The following is a 24141-nucleotide window of genomic DNA, read 5'->3' on the forward strand; positions in this document are numbered from 1 at the left end:
CCTTTTGGCCTGGGGCCTTTTGTTTGGCCACACTCACACACAAAAAACCATCCCATAAAATGTAATAAATTTTCTTGAATATTACACGAGCTCTGGAAGGGGTTTATATTTTTATGTACTACCAACTTTTATTGGGGGGAGCCAACGAAGTATTTTTCCATAATTAAAAACTCGTTCGAAACATAAAAAAACCTTCAATAGAAATATTGAAATGTTTTCCAAACACACACAAAATAAATACAAATAAAAACAAAGAGAACCCCACGCAGCGCCATCTCAAAAAATAAAAATCCATAATAAAAATCTATAAAAATCCATTGATTGTTTAATTTCTTTCATAGTTTTCTTTTGGGTTTTTATGAGGCAACAAAAACTCTTTCTATCTATACCTTCTTCAATGACAATAAACCATCGATGGTAGCTGGAAGTAAAGTGGATGACTCGATGACTGTTGAAAGTTTGATGAAGTGAAGATCGTTTCGCCCGATACGATATGATTATTCCTTATAGAGAGTCAGAGGGGTGATTGGCCATTAAATTCCCATTTGTAGGCAATCGACAAGTCGTAATAGGATTTAATCCCAGAGATCGAGAGAGAGCCCTCCCCATGTTATGATTCGTTCCATGCATATTAGATTTTATTTGATGTTATTTTACGATGATTTTGTGGAAAAAACTTCTTCTGTTAAGGGTAACGATGTAACGATGGAGAAAGGCGCGTAATTGGCATGAATATTTTTAATTTATGGATCTTTTAGTTACAGCAGCGCCAATCGATCGTTAAAGCTTCGATTTTGTGTATTTTCTGCCCCCTGGATGGTGCCTCAAATTGTAAGCAAAGGTTATGGAAAGAGAGACACAGAGAAATCTTCAAATGATCTTCAACTTCTAACTGTTTTCACACGTCTTCCTTAATCCCTTTGGCTACGTGACTGCAACTCCTTCTTGCCAGTCACGCGCATCCTTAACACTTGTTTTTTCTACCCTACAGGAACAGGCAATTTCCACACGCTTTCCAGTGAAAACGGAAGTCGTCCCTGTGGCCACAACAAACTGGATAATGGGCAATGGATAATGGTTATTCCCTGCCGCTAATAAACATCTCCACACGTAGCTCGAACGCAAGAAAACCCAAGAAAAAATCTTCAACTTAATTGAGTTATGAGCCAAAACAAGGCACTGACCCACAGTCCGAAAAAGATCGATTACGATCGAGTGCCCAAAAAACAACAACCAAAACAATAATTGTTAACAATGTTTTTCCAGGGAAACTCTCGAGAGAATTGCACGTGCAGCCATGGCCGGCTGACTGCTAGCTGCTGGCAGGTAATTTCCATGGAAAACTGTCTGGCCAGGCGACAAGGAGTGAAAGTGTGACACCAGCAAGGAGATGCTTATCCTGGCAACGGGATTAAGACTAGAGGAGCCTGCACAGGTGGCGCCTAACGGTGCTGCGAGTCATAATCTTTTTTTTCTTTATGTGTGGGAATTTTGGTGAGAGAAATTAATAAAAATGGAGAAATTTTGGACCCAATTTTTGCTGGAGAAATGAGAAATATTCAGCAAAAATTACGATATTTCAGACCGAATTTTAATATATTAATTCATCTCTTAGTCTCTTTTTGGAAGTTCTTATTAAATTCTTAGTATTTTTGCACATTTCTCCACAGCTATACAAAATCCTAGTAGTTTTCCAACACCATTGCTGATCTACATATTAAATACCTACAGGGGAAATCCACAGAGCAACTTCTCCTCAATATGTAATTGAAAAACTGCGGCTTTCCCAACTGCATTTCATTAGAGTCTCGCACTCGCACTCGCAGCGAAAACTGCAGGAGAAAAAATCTCAGTTTCAGCAAATGAACTTTTGCCAGTTTTTTGCTTGGGTTGCAAGTCGCAGTGGCAGCAGTGGCAGGCAAGAGTCGATGCTGCAGATAGAAATGCGAGTGCGACTCAATTATGAGGAATGGTTTTTGGGTTTTGGGATTCTCTAAGCCCGAAACACTGGCCGCAAACATTCGCATCAATTATGCATACGACAATGGCCGTCAGGGGAGGGGATGGCAGCAGCCGAGGCAGCAAGGACTCTGGTTTGCTTGGACCCTCTGTATCCAAAGGCCATGGCCCTGGCAACACAGTTTACCGCATGGCAAATTCGACGAATTTCCTGCGGTTTTCACAAGCATTTCACTTGCCTGCAACTTTGATTGCAACGAGCAGCAGGACTCGGACTTCGACTCCGACTGGGATAGGAACAGCAGCAAGAGGGGAAAGCGGCAGCAGAGGGGTCTCTCTCTCTTAACCACAAAACAGCATTGGTCTTTGGTCAAATTCAATTTATTGTAAATGCTGGGCAAAAAGGATTTGTTTCTGGGGCTGCAGCTGTACCTCGAACGACAGTTTGTTCGTCTCGTTAAACATGGCACATCCGCATGTCAAAAATTGTCGCACAAAAATCAAACAGAAAGCAGCAAACAGAGAGCTGAAACACACAAGTCCACAAAATGGAGGAGGGTCAGACACGGTGGCAGGAACCCGGCAGGCAACGTAAGCGGCATTGGCCCGCCGTTCCAGACCCCAAAGATCGCGAGGGGCACAACAGAAAACAACAGAAAACCGAACCCCCAGTCGCTGTCCCAGGTTCCAGTTCCATCCAAAACTCAGGAACAAAACCCCTGACAGAAAGAAACCCCAAGCAAAGCCCCGAACCGTACAGAAATCGTATCAGAAATTAGCAATTCCGATGCGATTTTATATATTGCTCATTCTCATTGTTGCTGCTGCTGTTTGCTGCGGTGCTGCCGCTTCTGACTGTGCGCTGCGCTGTCACTTTTGACGATCAGACGATCGCGTTTTTATTTTTATTTCATTTTCTATTTTCTCCTGCCCCGACCCTCGGCCCAACGCCCTGCGTTTCGCCCTGCCTTAAGTTATTCCAGAATTGTAGTTTTCAATCGATCGACAAACGAATTGGATTCTCTTTTTTCAAGTCCGAACACCCGGCATGCAAATCCATCGACACAAGGAGAGTCCCCCGGCAATGTCTAATGTCTGACTAACACTCGAACTTATTTCAGCAGAGGTTAAGCAAACAGTTAAAGACCCACTTGTGCCCCACTGAATGTTGGCCATCAATAATACCCCCCAGCCCGTAATGCCGTACTTTCGCGGGGTAATATTTCAGTCAGGCAAAAGTTTGCGTGTTTTGCATTTCTTATGCGTTATTTGATGGGACTTGTCATTAAGTCGGAAAAATTGTTATATTTATTTTAATTTGGGTTTGTTTATTGGTCTCTGGGAATATCGGGGAGACTCGGCTGGGGGCATTATCTACTGATTGAAGGAATTTACGTATCAAATAAATTTCAAAAACCCAAAGAAGGAAATGTTTTCATATAAATTTTGTATTAATTATGGTACATTATTTATTTTAGGCGACAATCAAAGTATTTTAACGTTATTTTGAGAAAAAATGCATAAAAATAATTATAAATTTCACGGCACACAAAAAAAGCATTTAAAATATTTTTAAACCCATTCAAAAGCGAATATCAAATAAATCAGATAAGAGAATGATTTCATTTAAAAATTGCAATAAAAATGCATTAAAAAAACATTTCAAAATCGCATTAAAATTAAAATTCTAACACAAATATAAAAGTAATTTCTGTTCTGATTTTTCGTGAATTTTTCCACAATTTTGTGATATTTTCCATCACTTTCCTATTGGCGCCACATAAATAACTCATAAAAAATGTCCAGTGCCCGCACAATTTCTGTCTTTAAAATATTTTTTACGAGCCCTGCGACACCGTTACCCAGCGACCTTCAACCTACGACCCTTCCGTATCAGTTTTTTCCCTCTTGCAAGTCAATAAATTAATCAATTTTCTTGGGAAAACTGCAGCTCTCACACCTACAAAACGTACAGGAAAAACAGTAGGTTCGAGTACGATTACGAGTACGAGAGATCTGTGTAAAATGATTTGTTTGACATGGAGACGCAGTGGACACAAACACACACACTTTTCCTTTCCTTTCCCTTCCTTTCCCCCGAGAGCCTTCGCAGAACAGGCAGGGCTCAGGCTCGGACTCTAGCTCGGAGTATCTGTGCAAATGATCGGGAAATTGCTTGGACAAGAGTCCTACGCGTCGCGCCAAGGGACAGGGATCTGGCAGCCTCGTGTCGCCACTCCAAGGGGCTGAGGGGCTGTCGCCTGTGTGGCCCTCTGTTTTCCCCTGTTGCCCATCGAGTGGTGGCATCATTAACCTTTTCCATAAAAGATTCAAATGTCAAACGTCATGGCCACTTATTGATTGTTGACTGAATGTTGAAGGGGCCGCCTGCCCCTGTGATCTTGTTAGAACGGAGAGACAGAAAAGGCAGCAGAAGGGGGTATGCCACACAGGACAGGGGACACAATTATCACCCCCGCGCATCAGAGACGGAGGCCGGGCATAAAGCAAAACGTCATCGCACGACAGTCGCACAGTCATTGTCCACTCTTCATTACGGGAACACGGATCCATTGGATTGTGTTAATGAATAAGCAAAAACAAAACACAAAAGGATGCAACATGTAATTTCCCTTCCGTTTGGATCCGTATCGTTTACAGCGGGGGATTAATGATAAATATTGGGAAAATCCAAGGGGCAAAGGCAATTAAATGACACGTTCCTATGAAATTGGATACGGGGAGAGCGGGCTGGCATTTGATTGAAAGCAGATTTGGATTGATTAATGCTCGAAAGGTTCTTAATTTACCAGGAATTAGCATGGATTGAATCACAGTAATGTCCAATTTAAATGCATTATTTATTTAGCACTTTTCTGATAATTATCGGAAATTAGCTGCAGCAGCTAAGCCTGCCCATGGATTTGGACAAATTTTCAAATATTTGAAAGCGCTGCTTTGTGGTTACCGACTACAACTACTGCTTGACCAACAACTGCTTTGATGCCGAACTGCTTATTCGTTACCTACAAAAAATGACTGCTTACAAGTACTTCTGCAAAACTGCTTCATTGCTGTGCTGCCACATAGCTTAAAAAACATTGCCTGCGTAGCAGCTAAAACTGCTTTATTTGCATGCTGCCACCACGCTATAAAAACATCGCGTTAGCATTGCCACCACAACAAGGCTGCCACCGCGCTAAACAAACATTGCAGTTCAATTTTAAATTCAAAGTACAGGACGTCTTAAGCCCTGAAGCTTTAAGTTGGGAAAAAGCTTGTTGCGGTTCCTTGCCGCCGTACGCCGTTCCTATTTGATTAAGAGATATATATAAATAGAAATCTCACACTAAAAGACAGACAGTAGACAATCAGCGTTTGAATAATTTATACAACCAATAAATCGGTGAGGGAAAAGCACGTAAAAACGAAAAATCAACATTTGCTGAGCCGAAAGTACTCATTCTTTTAGTCGATAAACTTATCAGAGAGATTGAAAACACAGATATATCGGCATAGAAAAGTCCCCTACCCCACCCCCCAAATACCGCATTGCAACAGGAGGCAAGGACTCCGCCTCCTCCTCCCCCACATCGGCAACAGTTTTCTTTAACAATGCCGCAAAATCCATTCCCATGGCAACTGCATGGACATTCCGCCGTTGTTGTTTATTTGTGATACAAATTCAAGTAAAATTCAAGCAAAATTGCATCAAAATAATCAACAAAAATTCAAGTGAAAAGCAACAATAAAACCCCTAGAAAAATGTGTCACTTTGGGACCATATTTTTATACACATGATTTTCCGTTCAATCTCCGAGTGCTAATTTTGTCGTAAATTTATAAACACAAACCAAAAACCCACAAAAGTGCGATGCCAACGATACCGAAACGCGACTACAAGCCAAATGGCGGTGGCCATCGTCTGGGTGGTGGCGGCGGCGGCGGCAACAAGAGTTCCGGCATGGATTTCCTCATCGGCACAGAGGTCACGGAGATGCAGCTCAAGTGGCAGGACAATCCCTGCCCGGCGCCGCCATGCAAGCAGGCATTCTGGTGGGCCAGTCAGCCGAAACCCATCAAAATCAAAGGTTGTCCCAAGTAAGTACAAATCGGAGTGGGATTTCCTTGCCCCCTAGCTGTTGGGGTCAATGGAATGCGTCGAAAGACATAGAAACCGAAAGTCATAAATTGCGTAAATAAATTATTAAACGCTTTCGCGGGGCATGGCGGCGGGGGCCGGTGGCATCCACAGGTCAACACAATGGACGGGAACACACGCAATCAATGGAAACTTTCGTGTGCCACAAAACGTGGCAACAATAGAAGTAACACGAAGGATGACTTAGGTGCGGGCAGGCAGGGCACTTTTATTTTACGAACTGTCCACTGGCTCGTTGGGTGCTTAAAAAAATACAGAAATTGACGCACCAATCGTAAAAATATATCAGAAATGGGTAGATAATGACAGAGGAATGGGAATGTAGGGGCTGTGGGTCGGATTAAGGTCAAATTAAGGATTACAAGATTATTGGAAGATAAGGAAATTAAGAGAATTTTGGCATGTTTTTGGGGTTCTATATTTGTAAAACTATTGAGAAAGGGGAATATCTTGAAGGATTAAATAAACAGAACTGTTAGGGAAGAACCAAACCAGCCAGAGATCAAGCATTTACCATTCCCAAACACATTCGTGCATGCCCCAAACCTCTGAAACACAAGGGATATAAATTCTAAAGAGTATTAGCGATTCCAAAAACCATCAATTCCGCGGATATCTATCAATTTCTAGCACTAAAATCCTAGGGGAAACGATGATATACAATATATCAAGTATTTCCTATGCATAAAGTCATAAATTAAAGGAAAAACCAATACAGAAAAGTAAAATGCATTCCCAATGCTCAAATTTATAAAGAAAATGTGCAAATCCTCAGGGAAATCAATCTTATTCCCTATCCTGAAAGCACCAAGAGCAGGAGAACCCTTCAAAGAATTGTCTAAGACCAATTCCTAACCACAAAAATCGATCAAGTAAACCCAAAACCAATGCCAGCTGTTCCTACATCCTAGAGCCCATCCCACATGTCCACAGTAATTACAGATCCACCATCTGCATTTCCCAACCGACCTTTTCCTAGTAGGCGCTCTCTTATCGAGGAAACTCCCTGCTATGTCTGGGGGAGGCGCCTGCAATTGCCGCGAAATCCACTTAATTATGCTTCAAGTTGCTCTCTAATTTCTCGCCTTATCGCTAATCGCGATTGACCTTGGCCATTGACATTAGTTCACACGAAAGAGTAGGAGGCAAGAAGCATTTCTTGGCAAGAAAGGAACCCGCCCACCCACATGATTAATTCAATGTCAAATTCGATGGAAATGCGTGGAGTCATCTGCAGCAGGAGCACGAGCCAGAAGGTGCCACAGGAAATGGGGCGACACTTGGATAAGGTGAAATTCAAGGTCCACCAATGGAAAAGGAGACCCGAAGCACACGACAATTCTTATGCAAAAATGTCTTGGGATTTGGCGGCCTGTTAACAGTTTTCGCATTATTATTGCAACACCATCAAAGGGGGGAAACCCCCACACCATGCCACACTCTGGGGCCACACTCTGCTGCTGACCAACCCAGAGGGACATTGCTATGGGCATGGGCTGCACACGAAACTTTATCGAGTCAGGTCCCCCTGGTTCGGACCATCGCGAGAGGTCCTTTGGTCATTTGGCTTTCGCCACTCGATTCGTGCGGTACAACGCGTGTGGCACTCCGCTGTGGCAAGGCGGAATAAATACTAGAAAATAGAACGAAACAAAGGCACAAATATTGATTAACTTTTCAACGGAGTGTGGTGTGGCGAGTGTGTGTCGCGCCCCAAGGGCCATAAGCTATAAATGGACGTTGCGTTGACCGGCAGCGACCGTTCCTAAGCGGAAAGGAGCGGAAGGAGCAGCAGCACCGGCAGCAGCAGCAGCAGCAGCGGTACAAAACAATTGTGGAACAATGCCAGAGACGAGCAGCAGCAGCCCCAATAATCAGCACGAGGATCACTTTCCCAAGCCGCAGCAGAACTTTTCATTCTCCAGCAGCTATCCCTACGCACCAGGACGCACCACCAACTCCAACTCCAACTCAAACTCCAGCAACTCCTACAACGTGCAACGCTATCAGAGCCCCTACAATTTCCAGCACGTGGTGACAAACGCCTTCTCCGTACTACAACCTCATCCCGCGGAGGAACTCGCTCTCAATCCGCGACCACAGCAGGCCATTGTGCGTCCCACACGCCGACAGGAGGTGCCGCTCGAACCGGAACCCTCAGTGGATCATGTAGATCCGCCGCGATCCTTCTTCTCGCGGAGCAACCAGGAGGTGCGCAGCTTTGCGGATGAGTTGAGCCACAAGCTGCGCTTCCTGGCGCCGGAGGAGAACTACGGCGGCGGCGGCCCAATTGGCACCACCGGCGCCTGGATGGCCGCCCGCAACTCGGGCGAAATGTCACAGCGACCGCGCTTCGAGACGACTGTACCCACGGGCATTTTTCTACCGCCGCCCCATGAGGTGCAGATGCTGCCCGCTTCGATGCTGCGGCGTCATGTCTATGCCTACTCCTCGTATCCCATGATCCTGCAGAGCTACTACTCAAAGGACCCGCTCAAGTCACCCAATCCCGGGGAAAAGGAGATCAAGGCGGTGTCTGCCACGCGTTTGAATGGCTATCGTGCCACCGCTGCCGTTGCAGCAGCCACTGCGGCGGTGGCAGCGGCTCCGGCTTCCGTGACAGCAGCACCCAAAGCTCCCTCCAGCGATGCAAGTCAATCCCTGGCCGGTGGTCTACACATAACAAAGGCACAGTTCCAGCAGCAATTGCAGCAACGTCGCGGCACCAGCGACAAGAGGTAATAAAAGAGCCACAGAAACCACTTCAGTTTCCACCCCTGAAGAAGGCAGAAACCAGCGCAAGGAGGAGGTTTCCTTTGCCGGATTGGCGGTCATCCAATGGCAGAAAAGTGTGCCGTACAAATATTACCATAAATTCAAATGAGTAACGGACTCGGGGCAGCTACACACATCCCCCCTCGACCTCCTTCTTCCTTGCATTCCTTCCAATCGATTTCGAGGGTTTCACATTTCAATTAGAAAATGTTTTTCTTGCTTTTCAATTCATTTGGTCAACTTTTGATTAATTTATAAGGAGCGAACTTAGCGGCAAATAGTGGGAGTAGCTTGCATAAAACAAGGACAAGCAAACAGAAGGACACTCGTCTGTGTTTTCGTGTCGTTTGGGGCAGGACCCTTAAATAATTTAAATCTAGATTTCGTAAACAACAACCAAAAAAAAAAGAGCAAAAGCAACGACAAAAAAATAGTGCCACAAATTGAGGGGGAAATTAAGTTCAATTGCGCCACACCCAGCCAGCGCCCAAATGTGTGGCAGGAAGGACATGGGACCGACCCTAGCCGGACGCTAGTTGTGTCTCTGGTAAATGGCTCTGCACATTCGTCTGCTGTTAAATATGTGGAGAGGAGAGGAGAGAGGTTGCATTAAGTAAATAACATTTTTTATGGCCTCTTTAGTGTAGAATTTGGAGAGTAATTTGCAACAGAAATATGGAAAACAGAATATAATAGGCAGAATGTATAATAAACTGGGTTAAGTGTGAGTAAAATAGGGAAAAAAGATAATGTACTGGCAGTAACAGACAGAATATAGGATGTAGCCTTTCACTTATGGGACATTTATACAACCAGGAAGGATGAATAGAGGAACAGAAGTGTAAACAACACTCGAAATATAGAATATGTAGGATTTACTACTAGTAATAGTCGAAAACCGTTAAGTATCCGCTCATTTATGGGAACTTTGCATCAAAGTAATAGCCAAAACAAAAAGTAAAGATACAAAAACTTAAGCTATTGCCCAAATAACACTCACAAAACTATCTACACCACATTCTAATCCCTCTCATCCCCCTAAAAACTGCTTCCACTCAACACAGACCCAGACCCAGAGAAAATTCTAATATTACTTCAGGCCAAAAAGTTATAGGAACATGAGGCCGGCCGGCCGGCCGGTTGCAGCCAGACCAGACCAGACATTCGCCCAACGTTCAATGTCTGACTTCCGCCCAAAAAGTGGCTACAAAAAATTTGCATAGGTCACGAGTTCACGATCCAAGTTCTTCCACGTCTGACACAAGGAATTGTTTGTTTCTTTTGGACGGGCAATACACGTACATAGAAATTAGCAAGTCATAAATTACTCACCGAAGCGACGCTGAAGGAGTTTTTAAAGCTTTAAAACTCGAGGGAAATCGACTAGTGGCTCGCTCCTTCATTTGACCCAAAAGTGTAGTGAACTTCGCTGGCGGAGTGGGTGTTCGAATTGATTCGAATCGGAGATGACTTGACAAGCAGCCAGCCATCCTGCTGCTGTTGGGCGTTGGGGCGTTGAGAAATGCACAAATTTGATGCTTATCGGCCGATGTTGGAGGAGGTGCAACAGATTTGGGGTGGGGCTCTAGAAAATACAGAGAGGAGCGTCAGCGAGCGTTGAACTGGGTCGAGGCTCTCGCCTTTAATTGATGGGAATACTCACCCTTTTTCCTTGCCTCCTCCACAGACCCATTGTGCCGCCGCCGGAGCCATACAAGAACGTCATGTACGACCGTCGTGTCATAAAAGGCAGCAACTTTGGCAACGCCTCCATGGTGGTAAGTGGCTTGTCCAATTGTCGAGCCAGTCCTGCGGCAGCCGTGACCTGGGAATGATCCACTTTCTTGTGTGTTTTCCGCTTTACAGACGGATGTGGATCCCTTCGACAAGGCCGCGGAAATCAAGCGACGGAATATGCTGCGAAAACGTTCGATCCAATGCAGAAACCAGCGCAATGTCCTGGGCACACCACCGCCGGTGAAGGGCCGCAAACACGAGACCATTCAGACGGAAAAGTACTTGGAGAAGCTGGTGCAGCGTCCGCCCGAATTCACGGTGGACACGCAAACGGATCTGTTTCTGGAGAAGCCACCAACGCCGCCATTCATCGCCGCAAAGGTGGGCGTCGATGTGGGCACCGAAATCGGCGAGGGCGAGCTCTTCCACTTCGATGCCGAGGCACAGCCCATCATTGATGTGCTGGTGGATGCCTGCATCGAGCAGAGCATGCTGGAGGTCGCACACGAGATGGAATTGGACAGTTTGCGCCGCAAGCAGGAAGAGTACGACAGTCGGAGGTCCTTCCAGATATTATTTTTACATAATTTGTTCCTTCCTTTGTAGATTCCTCGCCCAGCGTGAGGTGGAGCTTGCCGAGCTGCGGCGCCTGGAGGCTGAGGAGTTGCGGCTGCGTGCGGAAAAGGAGCGCCGCCTGCGACAGGATGCCATTGCCAAGGAACTCGATGCCGAGATGCAGAAGAGCGTGACGGCCGCCAAGCTGCTGCAGGGCCACATTGCCAGCCTGGTGCCGGAGGTACTGGAGAACATCGAGCCTGCCAGCGATGCCGTGAAGAAGGAGCAGCTCATGAAGAGCATCTGCCCCTGGCTCTCAGCGGAAGTGGCCGAGGAGGTGGGCCACATTGTGGACTCGCGCGAGATCCTCACGGCCATCATACAGGAGATCATCAAGCAACGGGCGGAGGTGTACGCCGGCTATCGCGACGCCGAGCCCGAGGTGACGCCACGCACGACGGGCGTGTGCGAGGAGGAGGGCTGCATGCCCGACGAGATGGAGGCGTGTCCGTGCGAAACCGAAACCGAAGAAGAATGCCCCGAACCGCCTCCGGAGCCTCCGCATTTGTGAGCACATCGCAAAATGCTGTAAAATTAATTATTTTGGTTAAATTTAGTTAAGATTTTATGTTGGAAAAAAAAATGGCGGCCCCTCCCACACAAACACACAAAAACATCCAAAAACACACATACCTACGCAAAAGAACCGCTATGATGGACATACAAGATGGAGCATGGACGCAGCTTTGTGGTTGTGTTTGGTTTGGTGCTGTCTCTGGCACACACCGCGGCAGCCGGCTGCCAAACACAATTGCAGTGCAGCGGCGAAATTTCAAATTGTAACTAAATATTGTTAAAGGTTTTATGTTATTGAAAATGCAACGAAATAAAGCTCAAGAAACCACGACGAAAAAACACACGCACACGCGATTGAATTTACCGCTACTACTAGTGTGCCCGCGTATTTTTCGATCAAGTATACCGCCGAAGACACAGAAGTATACTGAAATATACATTCTTAGTGTCAAAATATACCGTGGAAATACAAAGGAAGAAAACGGAAGATTTTTTGGTGTTGATCGGATATGATATTTCTTTATTTTGAGGTTCGATTCAATATTAAGAGCTAAATAGAAATCAAAGCAATGCATATATTATTTTGGCAGAATAATGCATTAATTTGTTACTAGACTGTCACACCTTTCAAGAACCTTCTCTTATTGAACTTCCTATAAACAAAGGTCTAGGCAAAAGGTCAAAGCATTTAAGCTAATTAGTCACCTAGCTCCGCTCTGGTCACACTGTTGGCTTGCCCTGTGACGACATTTGTTTTTCTCTAATGAATCACCAAAATTTGTAGTTAACATTAGTTTTCACGGCTGCCAGAGTTAAGTAGCTGCCCCACATCACCATGTTCTCCAGCGGACCCAACTACAACAAGCTGAAGACCAACCTCCGGTTGGCCCTCAATCGCTTGAAGCTCCTGGAGAAGAAGAAGGCGGAGCTGACGCAAAAGTCCAGGAAGGAGATTGCAGATTATCTGGCCACGGGCAAAACAGAGCGTGCCCGCATCCGAGTGGAGCATATAATACGGTAGGATACTCATGGGATGTCTGGTAACCCCCCCAACACTACAAACACATTTACTCTTTGTGCCCACAGCGAGGATTACCTGGTGGAGGCGATGGAAATGGTGGAAATGTACTGCGACCTGTTGCTCGCTCGCTTCGGTCTGATCACCCAAATGAAGGAGCTAGACTCGGGCATAGCCGAGCCAGTGGCCAGCCTGGTGTGGGTGTGTCCCCGGCTGCAGAGTGACATTGCGGAGCTGAAGATCATCTCGGACATCTTCATCACGAAGTACGGGCCACAGTTTGCGGAGCACAATCGCACGGCCACCGGGGATCACAGTGTGTCGGAGAAGCTGATGCACAAGCTCACCCTGCAGGCGCCGCCCAAGCTGCTGGTGGAGAATTATCTGATTGCCATCGCCAAGAACTACAACATCGAGTACGAGCCGGATCCACAGGTGATGCAGGAGGAACAGAGGCCCGAACACCATCTGATCGATCTGTCCGATCGGAATAATCTCAGCGGTAGCGGTGGTCCGCCGCCACAGATGGGTTTCATTGGTTATCCGGCGGTGCCGCCGCTGCCCAACATGCCGATGCCGCCCACAGGCAAACCCTTCAATTATCCGCCTTTCGGCGGTGGTGGCGGAGGAGGAGGTGGAGCTGCAGCCTGTGCTGGGCCACAGCCGCCGCCACCGTTTGCCTACAACATACCGCCCAATCAGCCGCCACAGCCAACGATGCCATCGATGGTGCCTGGCAAATGCGCGGAGGAAAAGGATCTGAATACCAATTTCATCAATGTAACTACAATTTTTTGCTTTTCCTTTACATTTTCCCACTTTTTGGCATGTCTTGCATGATTTTCATGGGTTATTGCAGCGGGAAACTAACCAAACGGATGATTCGGGCAGCCCAGATGAGAATATTCTGGTAGGTTTTTCCTGTAGTTTTCGCTGTTTGCCTCTAACTAACATTTGATCGTGCTTATCGTTCCACTAAACTGACTTTTCCCGGGGTTGTGTCTTCTCTTATCTCTCTCTCTGTGTGATGTCAATGCGTGTAAGTCCAAACATCCCACAAAATGATTCATAATCTAACCCTCCCCCACACACCTGCATGCCCCCGCACCACTCTTCTTTTTGTTAATTTTATTTACGATTTTTATTTGGCTTTTTGTTATCACATTTTTTTGCTTGACAGCGCCAAAAACCCAACAATGATCCGCCGCCACGTTATACCTCCATTAATCCCGTCAACCTGCAGGTCAGGATGCACAAACCCAACCGAAACTATGGAGAATCACCAGCTAAAATGTAATCTTCCGCCTCTCGTTCACAGAATGCCAACAAACCGAAACCACAACCGCGCTCAAAGCTGCCACCTGGTGGTCCCACACTACCCAGTGCACCGCCTGCCCTGGATCTTCCATCGCTGCCCAATGTACCCTTGGATCTGCCAGACATTCCCCCAGGCCCTGCTGACAAGAAGGAAGACGAAGATGAGATCGATTTCGATGAGTTGTCGCGTCGCTTTGAGAATCTCAAGAAGCGCAAATGAAAATTGTTATATTATCTCCTCCTGTAATCTGTTTCACATAAATAATCACGTATAAATGTCCACACCTAGAAGACCTCCTCGTTCTCCACGACCTCTTTGAGTTCGAGCAGCTCCAGCAGACCCTTGCCCTTGGTTTCGTTGCGCACGAGTTCATCGATCACGCGATACTGACCGGGATCGATCAGCAGCGTCAAATGCAGCGTGGACTCCTCCCATTCCTCGTGCTCCACGGCGTTGGCCAGCTTTACGACAGATTCCTTGAGCTTGCCGCCGCCTTCCTTGCCCGCAAAGCTAACACGCAGCTTCATGCGTGAACGCTCGATGGGCAGATGCTCGCGCAGCATTTTGATGGCCTCCAGCGTGTTCTGCTTGGTGTTTTTGTTCATCTTCACCGAAAAATGCGCATCTTTGAGGGACTTTTCAATGATCGAAGCCGAGTAGGGGCGACGCGTCTCGGGATTGACACAGAGAGCAGCCACACTGTTGATGATGCTGCTTAGCTGCGTGTCCAGCACGCTCTGGCGCTCCTTCTCCGAGACCTGAAGCTCGCCCTTGCTCAGAATCTCTTTGCAGATTTCGGTTTCATCTGTCTTATTGAAGGCCTTCTGTAGTTCATCCTTCTTGGCTGCCTGGCCCTTGGACACGTTCGTGAAAACTGTGTGAGTTTGCAGCACCTCATCGATGTCCTTTTCGCTGCAAAAAGAGAATTGTCAAGTCAAGGAACGTGTTCCCGTGCGGTGGCATTTGCGCAGTTCTCACCTGTTGCTGCGCCAGGACAGAACTTTGTTCTTGTAGCAAGCAATCTCGAAGCGCTTGCCGCCCTTCTTTAGCCTCACAATGGCCACATTTGTGAGGCGAATTTGATTTGTGGGCGTGAATATTTTGGACATGATGAAATTATAATAATATTGTTTGAGATTAGCGATGAGCGTGTGCGAAATCCAGAATTAGTTCGATACATTTTAGAATACACTTTTGCTCATGTACCGACCGAAAACGAATATTAATCTCTGGAGAGATCGTACATCTGTCAGAAAACATACTTTTAATTCCTCTATTTGCCCTATTTATCACCGAAACTTGCATTTTGCACTAACGATTTCCATCAGCCGTAGCTATCGTTTTGGCCCATCGCTGTTCTCACATCTCTAACGTATTCTGTTGTTGTTGGATTCTCATCTTCTTCTTCCATCCAATCTGCAAGAGCGCGCTGTCCGTTAGCACATTCGGCTCTTAAATCACGATATCAATTGCCAAAAAATCGTGTTCAACAAAGTGCAGCTTATCAAGCTGATAATGGCCAATAAAATAATATCAAACAGTGAAAGGCGGGCTTCAGTGCATAAATCATTGAATATTAGTGCAACTCCAATGCCTCGAATATTTAGTGGTCCCAATAATATGGCTACATGCGAAAGAGTGGTACCACTAAACATTAGACGAAAGCGGCGAAAAGACAGACATCGATAAACGAGTGTAGCAAAACGCAACACTGCAAAATGTTTGTAAACAGCTGCGGAACTCCACGAAGCCGCCAGAGGGCGCACCAACTGCGCGTGGGCATTGCCAGAAAAATCAAATTGAAATGCTGCCCTGTGAAACGCCATATTTGATTCGGCTGCTTGCATTATAATACAAGAAATTAAAATTTTCGAGCGAAAACGCTAGCCCAGGCTTTCCAATCACTAGCCCAAACGTGTGAAGAACTCTCGCGAAGATGATTTAGCACAACTAAAGTGATTCACGCGTGGAGTCCAGCAAATCAACGTCGGACGTATCCAAACTCCCAGCAAACCCAGCAGAAGGTGTGTGTTTGTGTGTGTTTGTGCATGTGTGTGGAACGCATAAAAAAATGGTCTGAAGAAATGTCACAGAAATTGTATAATAAACGTGGAAAAAACGCTTTGCTTGCTAACGGAGCAGTGTCAACCATTATCCTGGATAATTGATGTGGGGCAAAAAAGTGTTTTCCGTGTGCTGAACGCCCGCCATGTGTTTGTGTGTGTGTGGAAGGCCATCTTGTAGCGGAGACCATCATTAAAATATTGTGTCTACTCTCCGCTCTTTGTACTCTCTCCCAGTGCACCACAGACCCCACCACAAAATGGAGCAGTATCTAGTGCCGTTAGAGGAGCCCGTCTACTCGGATTTGCAGGTGGTGCAAGTGCCCCAAGAGGAGGTTGGGGTGAGTATTTAGAGTGCGCAATCGGAAATCTTGACGGGAATCTAAACTGGAAATGCCATTTATGTCGCAGTCTCTGGTGCTCCAGGATGACCAGCAATTGGTGTTCAACGACCAGCAGCAAGTGGTGTATCAAACCACAGCGCCGGCCCAATACCAGCAGCCCCAACAGGCCACAGCTCCTGCCCACTACATAATCGGAGGAGAAGATCTCGCCCAGCAACAGCAGCAGCAGCAACAACAACAACACCAGCAACAGCAGCAGCAACAGCAAGTCGTGATGCATCACCAGCAGCACCAAGTGCAGCAAGTGCACTATCAGCAGCAGGAGGCACAGCAGCAGCAGCAACAAATCCATCTGGAGCAGCAGCAGCAGCAGCAGCAGCAGCAATATGTGCAACATCAGCAGCAACAGCCCGCCATACAGCATACTCAGCAGATTTATTACACCTCCGAGCAGGTGCTACAGCCCAACACCATTGTGCAGCATGCGTCCATGCAGCAATTGCAGCAGCAGCAGCAACAGAAGAAGCAGCAACAGCAAGTGCTCCAGCAACAACAGCAGCAGCAGCAACAATATCATGCGCCCGCCTATCAGCAGCAGACGGCGCAATTGGTGCAAACGAGCGGGCAGCAGCAGCAGCAACTATTGCAGAGTCCACAGCAGCAGCAACAGCATCAGCAGACGCAGCAGCAGGGCCAAACATTGCATCTGCAGACATCACCCGCCCAGCAGCAGCAGCAACAACAGCAGCAGCCGCAAGTCGTCTACCGCATGACCACCACACAGCAGCAACAACGACCGCTAACTGTAAGAATAAAGATTATAAACTATTAATTTAAAGTTTAATGAATGATGTTTAGTTATTTAAATAGTCCTAGTCTTTGATTTAGTAATTTATTGAACTCATTTAACAATCTTTTCATACAGAACAACATGCACGTCATCGTGCAGCAGCAGCCGGTGCTCATCCAGGCTCAGCAGCATCAGGAGCTCATCATGCGCCAGGCCACGGCCATTCATCCGTACAGCAATCGCGTGGTTTATACCACATCGCCACAGCAGCAGCACGCCCTACAGCAGCACGTGCAACAGCAGCAGCAACAACAGCAGCAGCAAATGCAACTCCAGGCCACAGCGCAGACGGCACACCTCGTGCAGACGCGTGTGGTGCCGCAGCAAACCCAAAACGTGGTCTACCAGCAGCTGCAGGTGCAGAAGGTGCCACAGCAGCAACAGACGCAACAGCAGCAGCAGCAAGTGGTGCACACACAGCAGCCCCAACTGGTGGCCACATCTCAGGGCGGTGGAACGCTCGTGCGGGCCGCGTTTCGTGGGAAGAACGCAAGGGGAGGAGCCGTACTCACGCGCACAATGATTGCCACAAGTGGCGGGGTACGACCCACGCTCAGTCCCACCACAATTGTGCGCCACGTGCGACCCCGAGGAGCTGCCGGCACCGTCCAAGGTGGCATTGTGAGGAACATGCGTCCGCCGGGAGTACGTCCACGTGCCCAGTTGGTGGTGCAAACCAGCTCCCCGGAGGGCAGCCAAACGATGCAAATCGTGACCCAAACGCAGATGACGAAGCATATAACCATCAGCGCGAATCTCGGCCAGCAGACGGTGCCAGGACAGCAGCTGCAGCAGCGGCAGGTGTATCGGACTCACATGATCACCGACGGCAGTCAGCCGCAGCACCCGCAGCAGCAACACCAACAGATGCTGATGATGCGACAGTCGCCGCTGCGTTATCGGGCGCCTGTCTCCCTCACCACGGCGGTGGCAACGCCCGTGCCAGCCGCTGTGACCGCCACGCCCGCGGCATCAACCACAAGCAGCATGGGCATTGACATGGAGGAGCGCATCCAAGCGGCGGTGCTGAAGAAGGAGCAACAAAAGCCAACCACCAATCAAATGCCAATACAGCTGGCACAGGGCACAAGCCTGACGACCTACTATCCGGGCAGCAGCACGACACAGGCCAACACGGAAGAGGAGCAACAGCAACAACAACAGCAACAGTTGCAACAGCAGCATCAACAGCAGTTGCAACAGCAACAACTGCAACAGCAGCAGCAGCAGGTGCAGGCAGTGCGCACGGCGAGTGGAGCGAGCATGTCGCTGGCAGAGTTTAAGAAGCGCCAAACGATGACAGTGTCCACGGCGGTGCCCACATCCGTGACGACAAGCGGAAGTTTGACGCCCCTGCGGCCCATGACACCGGGAACGCTGGTGCGTGCCGCGCCAAAGCTGATAGCCACACAGACGCCCACGGGCGGAGTGCTGCCGATCGGCACACGCATTATGCAGCCACAAAGAGCCATTGCACCGCCTGCGGCAACGCCAGCAGTAGCCCCGGCGCCCACACCACCCGCACCAGCAATTGCTCCACCATCGGCCTCTGTCGTCGATGCTGGCGACTCGCAATCATCCTCGCAGTCCGGCTCATCCGTGCAGCAGACGTCGCACAACAATTACGAGATTCACTCGCAGCATGTGCTCAACAATCGTGCGGGTCAGGCGATACCCGAGAGGGATCGGAATAGCGCCAAGATGCTCGTGATACTCGCATCGGGCGAGCAGCGATTGATCACCTTCACGCTGCCGCGGGAGTCGTGCACGGTGCAGGATCTGCTGGAGCAGGTCTGCGTGCCGTTCGACAACACCACAACGATCCAGTGCGTCGAGCATCGTGGTGCCAATGTGGACTTTGTGGTAACTGTGGGCTTTTCCGTCAACGAATCTGCCAGCGAACTGATCTCCCGTGCGGAGGAGAGTCTCCAAATGAATCGCCAGCAGGAGAACGCCGCTGCCGCCGCCAGTGCAGCGCCTGCACAGCCTGCGCCCACAACCACAACACCCTCGCCGGCGTACACGCAGGCGAATGCAGCGGCAGAGCAGGCCAAGCGCGAGGCAGCCAGTTCAGCGGCACCAAACGGAGGCATTACCAACGGCACGGCCACGGGCGCAGGTGTCGTGTCGGTGGCCACCGAGGGACGCAAGCTGATCGACGGCTACTATGCGGTGTGCAAGCAGTGCGGCTTCACGGGCATGGATCATGCCAAGTGCGAGCGCTGCAAGCGAGTCTTCCTGGAGCCACCGAAGCGTAAGTCCTACCTGCCAAAGTCGAATGCCACCTCCTCGCCGGCATCATCCACCTCCAGCGAGGCGGCCACGCCTGCGGAGAAGCGGGAACTGGCAGCGGCTGCACGCTACAACAAACAGATGGGTGGCGTCACCTTTGCCACTGGAGCCAGAGGACGCGGTGGCATGGCCTCAATGCGGGGACGAGCCCGTGGCGGTAGACGAGCGCCCGAGGCGGATCCTGTGGTGCTGCTGAGCAGTGAGGATGAGGCCGAACCAGATGATTCCACTGCCGATGGCAGTGTTAGTGTAAGTCTCAGCTACTTTTATCTTGGTTTTGCCTCCAATAACCCTCTCTTGAATCCTTTTCTGCAGCTTCCATCCCTGCACTCGAGCCACTACAGCCATTTCATGAATGGAAAAGTTCCTCTGCCCGCCGTGGCATTTGCCTGCGAGCCCGTGCTGCCCGAGGTGGACGAAGAACCGCTGTACAGAGGTATGACCCTAATAAAATTGTTTTATAAGCAAATAATTAGCATTGGCAGCGCATTTTCTGGTGCTGGTGTATGTACATGCACAGCAATGTTTGTTGTTTTTGTTTATGCAGTGTGTGTGTGTATCGAAATTTCGTGCCTGGCAATGCCATCGCACTATTTTTAGTTCTCTTATGTACCGCCAGGGGTCGCTGCGCAGAGCGACACGCCATTTTCTGTGTTGGTTGCGTGAAGAAAAAGAGTAGGAGAAAGAAGAAGCGAATGCGTGAAAACAGCTCTTTCTCCACAGTTCCATTGCAATTTTTGTGAAATTGTGTTAGTTTTAAACAGATTTTACTTTAAACAACTAATTTATTGACAAGCCGCACTCTGCGCAACCCCCTACAAACATGAATGACGAAGGTAACTGCACAAATAGTAGGAAAACGTGTGCGCAGTGCAAAAAATGAAGAAAAAATGTGGCTTTGCGTTAGCAGCAGCACATGTAAGGGCAGAGCAATAAATAAATGTAAAATTAACAATTTTCGCTTGCAGATTTTGTGCGCGGCGATGTCATGGACTTGACGGATGTGCCGGCTAACGAGCAATTCTCCACACCGATCACATGCAGTTGTGTGCGTCTGATACCCTATCGTTTCGATACAATTGAGCCGGTATGTTCCCCCCACCCCTGCCGCGCGCAACACCTGCTATGTGTGCTCATATTTTCTTCTCGTTCTTAATTTTTCCAGGTCACCTTCACCTCGAAGGGCCTACGTATAAATGGCATACTGCACGACATGGACGAAAAGTTCACCCTAAACATCTACAAGCACGAGGTGATCAAGGTTATTGCACATTTCGGCAGTGTTGACCAGCCACAGACACTCCTTACGCTCTACTTGCTCAAGACATGCGCACTGTATGTGAAAGCGCAACTTTGTCTGCCCGATGATCAACCAAATGAACGTAAGCTGCAGATTATGCCCTTGCCTGACTTGAATTCCTGCTATAGTTAAATATTTTCCCCTTCCGCAGAGACTGGCTTCAAGTCACAAACCTCTGTCCACACACGACGCCTCGTGCTGCTGTTCGATAGCATTTCACACAGCGCCCGTGAGACCATCAAGACGATGTTCAGCTGCGTGGACGAGATCTCGGCCATAGATGCGGCCGATATATTCGATCGCATTGCCGACTCTGATCGCAAGGCCTTGGACAAGTCCACACAGCCGGTGGTGCGGCAGTTGCGTGTCGATGAGCAGGTAAGCCTGCTGATGTATCCGCCCACGGGCACGGGCAGCCTTTGCATCCGCATGGAGGACTTTGTGTGCCTCACGAAGGAGTCGTATCTGAACGACATCATCATTGACTTTTACCTGTTGTGGCTGCGCAACACACTGATACCGGAGGCAACACGCGAGCGTACGCATGTTTTCAGCACATTCTTTTATAAGCGACTGACGACGCTGACGCGTCCCACCGACATGCGGCAAACAGCTGCACAGAAGCGGCATGCCAGGGTCCAGAAGTGGACCAAAGTCGTGGACATATTCGACAAGGATTTTATCATTGTGCCCATCAACGAGCAGTCGCATTGGTTCCTCGCCATCATCTGTTTCCCGAACCTCAAGGGCCCCGTCACCTATGACACCAATCAGCCCGTGGAGCCGCAGCATCTAAAGCGTGCGCGCGGCAAGAAGGGGCCCCTGCAGATTGGCAACACCACCATCACACCGCTAACGAAGAGGGGCGAGGGTGGAGCCCTGCCAGCGGCACTCAACTCGGAGATCTGCCGCCTAGGCGACGACGGGGAGAGCGAGCGAGACGAGGCCGAGGGCGATGACAGCGACATGGCCTCCGAGGACAGTGACAACTCGAATTCGGGCAAGGAGCCAACGGCCGCCAAGGAAACACCGGCAGCCACACCCACGCCACAGGTTAGCAGTGGCCCAGCGCGGATTTGCGGGGCGGAGGAGGTGCCGGCGGTGAAGCAGCCCCTGATCCTCATCTTTGACTCGCTGGCCGGGGCATCGCGCAGTCGTGTGGTGGCCACGCTGCGGGATTACCTCACCTGTGAGTACAGGATCAAGAAGCCGGATGCGCAGGCGCACGTCTTCAACAAGGATAACATGCCCGGACACTGCGTCAAAGTGCCGCAGCAGAACAACTTCACCGACTGCGGCCTCTATCTGCTGCAGTATGTGGAGCAGTTCTTTGCGGAGCCCATCAGAGACTACAGACTGCCCATCAAGCAGCTGACGAACTGGTTCGACTTTCTCACCGTCACCAAGAAGCGCGAGGACATTGCCAATCTCATCCAGAAGCTAATGGACGAGAGCAGCCAAACACAGCGCCAGATCCTGCCGGTCATCGAGTTTCCCACCCTCAACGGTCAGCTGGTTGAGTATCCCGAGGAGACGGAGAGTGCCGAGTTCGAGGAGGAGGAGGGACACGAGGATGAGGAGCCCAATAGCGAGAGTGTAAGCAAGAAAAATTACATCAAAATGTGGGACTTATTCTAATCTTTTACCATTTCTCCCGCCCCATTAGCATGAGGAAAACAACACCGTGAGTGAAATGGAAGTAGATCCCGTGGGCGATGATCTGCCCGTGGGCAAAACCACCACAGCAGTGGTCGTTAGCAGCACCGCAACGACCGTGAACAGTAGTGGTGCGACAATGGCAACGGCCGCCAAGACCAAGCGGTTCGTGCTGAAGCGTCCCATGCAGAACGGTCTGGGCACCACGCTGACGAGCAATGGCATTGGAGAAATCCACAATGGGAACTTTCAGTTGCCACAGTTGGTTAGCACAACGACGGCGAGTGGCGCGCTTGGCGGTGCTGGGGCAAACCTGGCGCAACGTGCCAGCAGCGGCAGCCTTAAGATACGCAAGATCGAGCCTTAGCATAGGGAAGATGTGCAACGCATCGACCTGCCGCCCGCCCCGCCACGAATGATGCGGCTGATGTTGCCACAGCTGCAGCAGCACTCACAGCAGCAGCACCACCATATGTAAATAAATATTAAGCATAAAACATCTATTGTAATTCTCTTACCAGCATAATTTGTATCAATATTACTGTCGCCACTGAAAGAAGGAAAAAATGCAAAATTGTTAAAATAAAGACTACATTCGTATGTATAAAATACACCAGAAATATTTGTCTGTCTTTCGTTCGTTGAGTTACACGTCTGGCAGCAGGCAGGGGAGGCTTTCTAATGCATCCACCGACTTGACACGCGTCGTACCCACCGCCACCCGCGCACTCGCACCGCCCTTGCCCAAACCAGTTTCGTGGCGGCGGCCTGCCATGTAGCCTAGAACCGTCATGTAGGCCGAGGAATATACATGGTGCATGGTACATGGTGAGACTCCCCGAGGCAGGGCCGTGGATCTGATTAAATTAGTGACAAATTTGGCCTCATTGCCGATCTTCAGCAGTTGCTGGAGTTTCAGCTGCAATTGAACGACCATTGCTCATTTGTGTTGCTGGAGTTTCTTTGATTAATGTGTAATTGACGGCCCTTTACCGCGCCCCGCGATACTTACCATGTAGTTACTCTAGAATACATGGCAAGCTACATGGCGCGCGTACACACACCAACGCACGTCGACCGACATGGATGTGCATGCACACACGCACACAGGCACACGATGATACATGATGCCATGTAGCTGAACAGGCTGAAAAGTAAGGTTATATTCACAGCTGGTTGTAGAGGAGGAGGGATGGTAAGAGGGTGAATTTCGGGTAAGGAGGAAGCGAAGAAGTGAGTGAGGGAGAATGGAATGGCAAGCGAAAAGGAAATTGGAGATATGCATATCGATATATCGATTAGAGATGATTAAATGAAAAAAGTTGAAATATTGTATGCAGAAATGGAGTGTTCAAGAATTGGAAGAAATTATTTTCCGTAAAATTACGGCAGTTTACCGATAATAATCCCGTTTAATTATGGTTAGTTATATTTACTTTTACATTTAATTTTAATTCAGATTTATCTCATGTTTTTATATTGCAGAAATGTAATATTTTGTAATATTCTGTTCATAAACGCGCTGGACATCTCTAT

At 48.6% G+C, this 24141-nt stretch overlaps 4 protein-coding genes across 10 annotated transcripts; 3 read left to right on the forward strand and 1 right to left on the reverse strand.

Moving 5' to 3' along the window:
• Positions 1 to 5755: 5755 nt before the first annotated feature.
• On the forward strand, positions 5756 to 12103 carry LOC117893975 (radial spoke head protein 3 homolog B). Its single transcript, XM_034800781.1, has 4 exons — positions 5756 to 6060; positions 10584 to 10674; positions 10763 to 11178; positions 11240 to 12103. The coding sequence occupies exons 1-4, from the start codon at positions 5834 to 5836 to the stop codon at positions 11757 to 11759; spliced, it is 1254 nt and encodes a 417-aa protein (XP_034656672.1). The 5' UTR covers positions 5756 to 5833; the 3' UTR covers positions 11760 to 12103.
• A 496-nt stretch (positions 12104 to 12599) lies between these two features.
• Positions 12600 to 14387, forward strand: LOC117893977 (IST1 homolog). Of its 5 annotated transcripts, XM_034800784.1 has the most exons (5): positions 12600 to 12781; positions 12851 to 13562; positions 13642 to 13692; positions 13963 to 14025; positions 14101 to 14387. In XM_034800784.1, exons 1-5 carry the CDS (start codon positions 12600 to 12602, stop codon positions 14317 to 14319), a joined length of 1227 nt encoding a protein of 408 aa, XP_034656675.1. In that variant the 3' UTR covers positions 14320 to 14387. The 5 variants fall into 5 exon arrangements, with proteins under 5 accessions (XP_034656675.1, XP_034656677.1, XP_034656678.1 ...); XM_034800786.1 differs by lacking the exon at positions 13963 to 14025 and having other exon boundaries at positions 14101 to 14319; XM_034800787.1 differs by lacking the exon at positions 13963 to 14025 and having other exon boundaries at positions 14137 to 14319.
• On the reverse strand, positions 14314 to 15306 carry LOC117893981 (ribosome maturation protein SBDS). Its single transcript, XM_034800793.1, has 2 exons — positions 15079 to 15306; positions 14314 to 15012 (listed from the first exon to the last, which is right to left on the reverse strand). Exons 1-2 carry the CDS (start codon positions 15207 to 15209, stop codon positions 14385 to 14387), a joined length of 759 nt encoding a protein of 252 aa, XP_034656684.1. The 5' UTR covers positions 15210 to 15306; the 3' UTR covers positions 14314 to 14384.
• Positions 15307 to 15505: 199 nt separating this feature from the next.
• Positions 15506 to 23225, forward strand: LOC117893963 (polyhomeotic-proximal chromatin protein). 3 transcript variants are annotated; one of them, XM_034800762.1, is made up of 9 exons: positions 15506 to 16124; positions 16401 to 16504; positions 16575 to 17312; positions 17433 to 19898; positions 19965 to 20085; positions 20618 to 20736; positions 20815 to 21031; positions 21101 to 22545; positions 22616 to 23225. In XM_034800762.1, the coding sequence occupies exons 2-9, from the start codon at positions 16424 to 16426 to the stop codon at positions 22970 to 22972; spliced, it is 5544 nt and encodes a 1847-aa protein (XP_034656653.1). In that variant the 5' UTR covers positions 15506 to 16124; positions 16401 to 16423; the 3' UTR covers positions 22973 to 23225. The 3 variants fall into 3 exon arrangements, with proteins under 3 accessions (XP_034656653.1, XP_034656654.1, XP_034656655.1); XM_034800763.1 differs by having other exon boundaries at positions 15507 to 16504; positions 16575 to 16748; positions 17070 to 17312; XM_034800764.1 differs by lacking the exons at positions 15506 to 16124; positions 16401 to 16504; positions 16575 to 17312; positions 17433 to 19898; positions 19965 to 20085 and adding an exon at positions 20328 to 20485 and having other exon boundaries at positions 22616 to 23161.
• The last annotated feature ends 916 nt before the right edge of the window (positions 23226 to 24141 follow it).

The sequence above is a fragment of the Drosophila subobscura genome, chromosome J (genome assembly GCF_008121235.1).
Source record: "Drosophila subobscura isolate 14011-0131.10 chromosome J, UCBerk_Dsub_1.0, whole genome shotgun sequence".
NCBI classification, from domain to species: domain Eukaryota; kingdom Metazoa; phylum Arthropoda; class Insecta; order Diptera; family Drosophilidae; genus Drosophila; species Drosophila subobscura.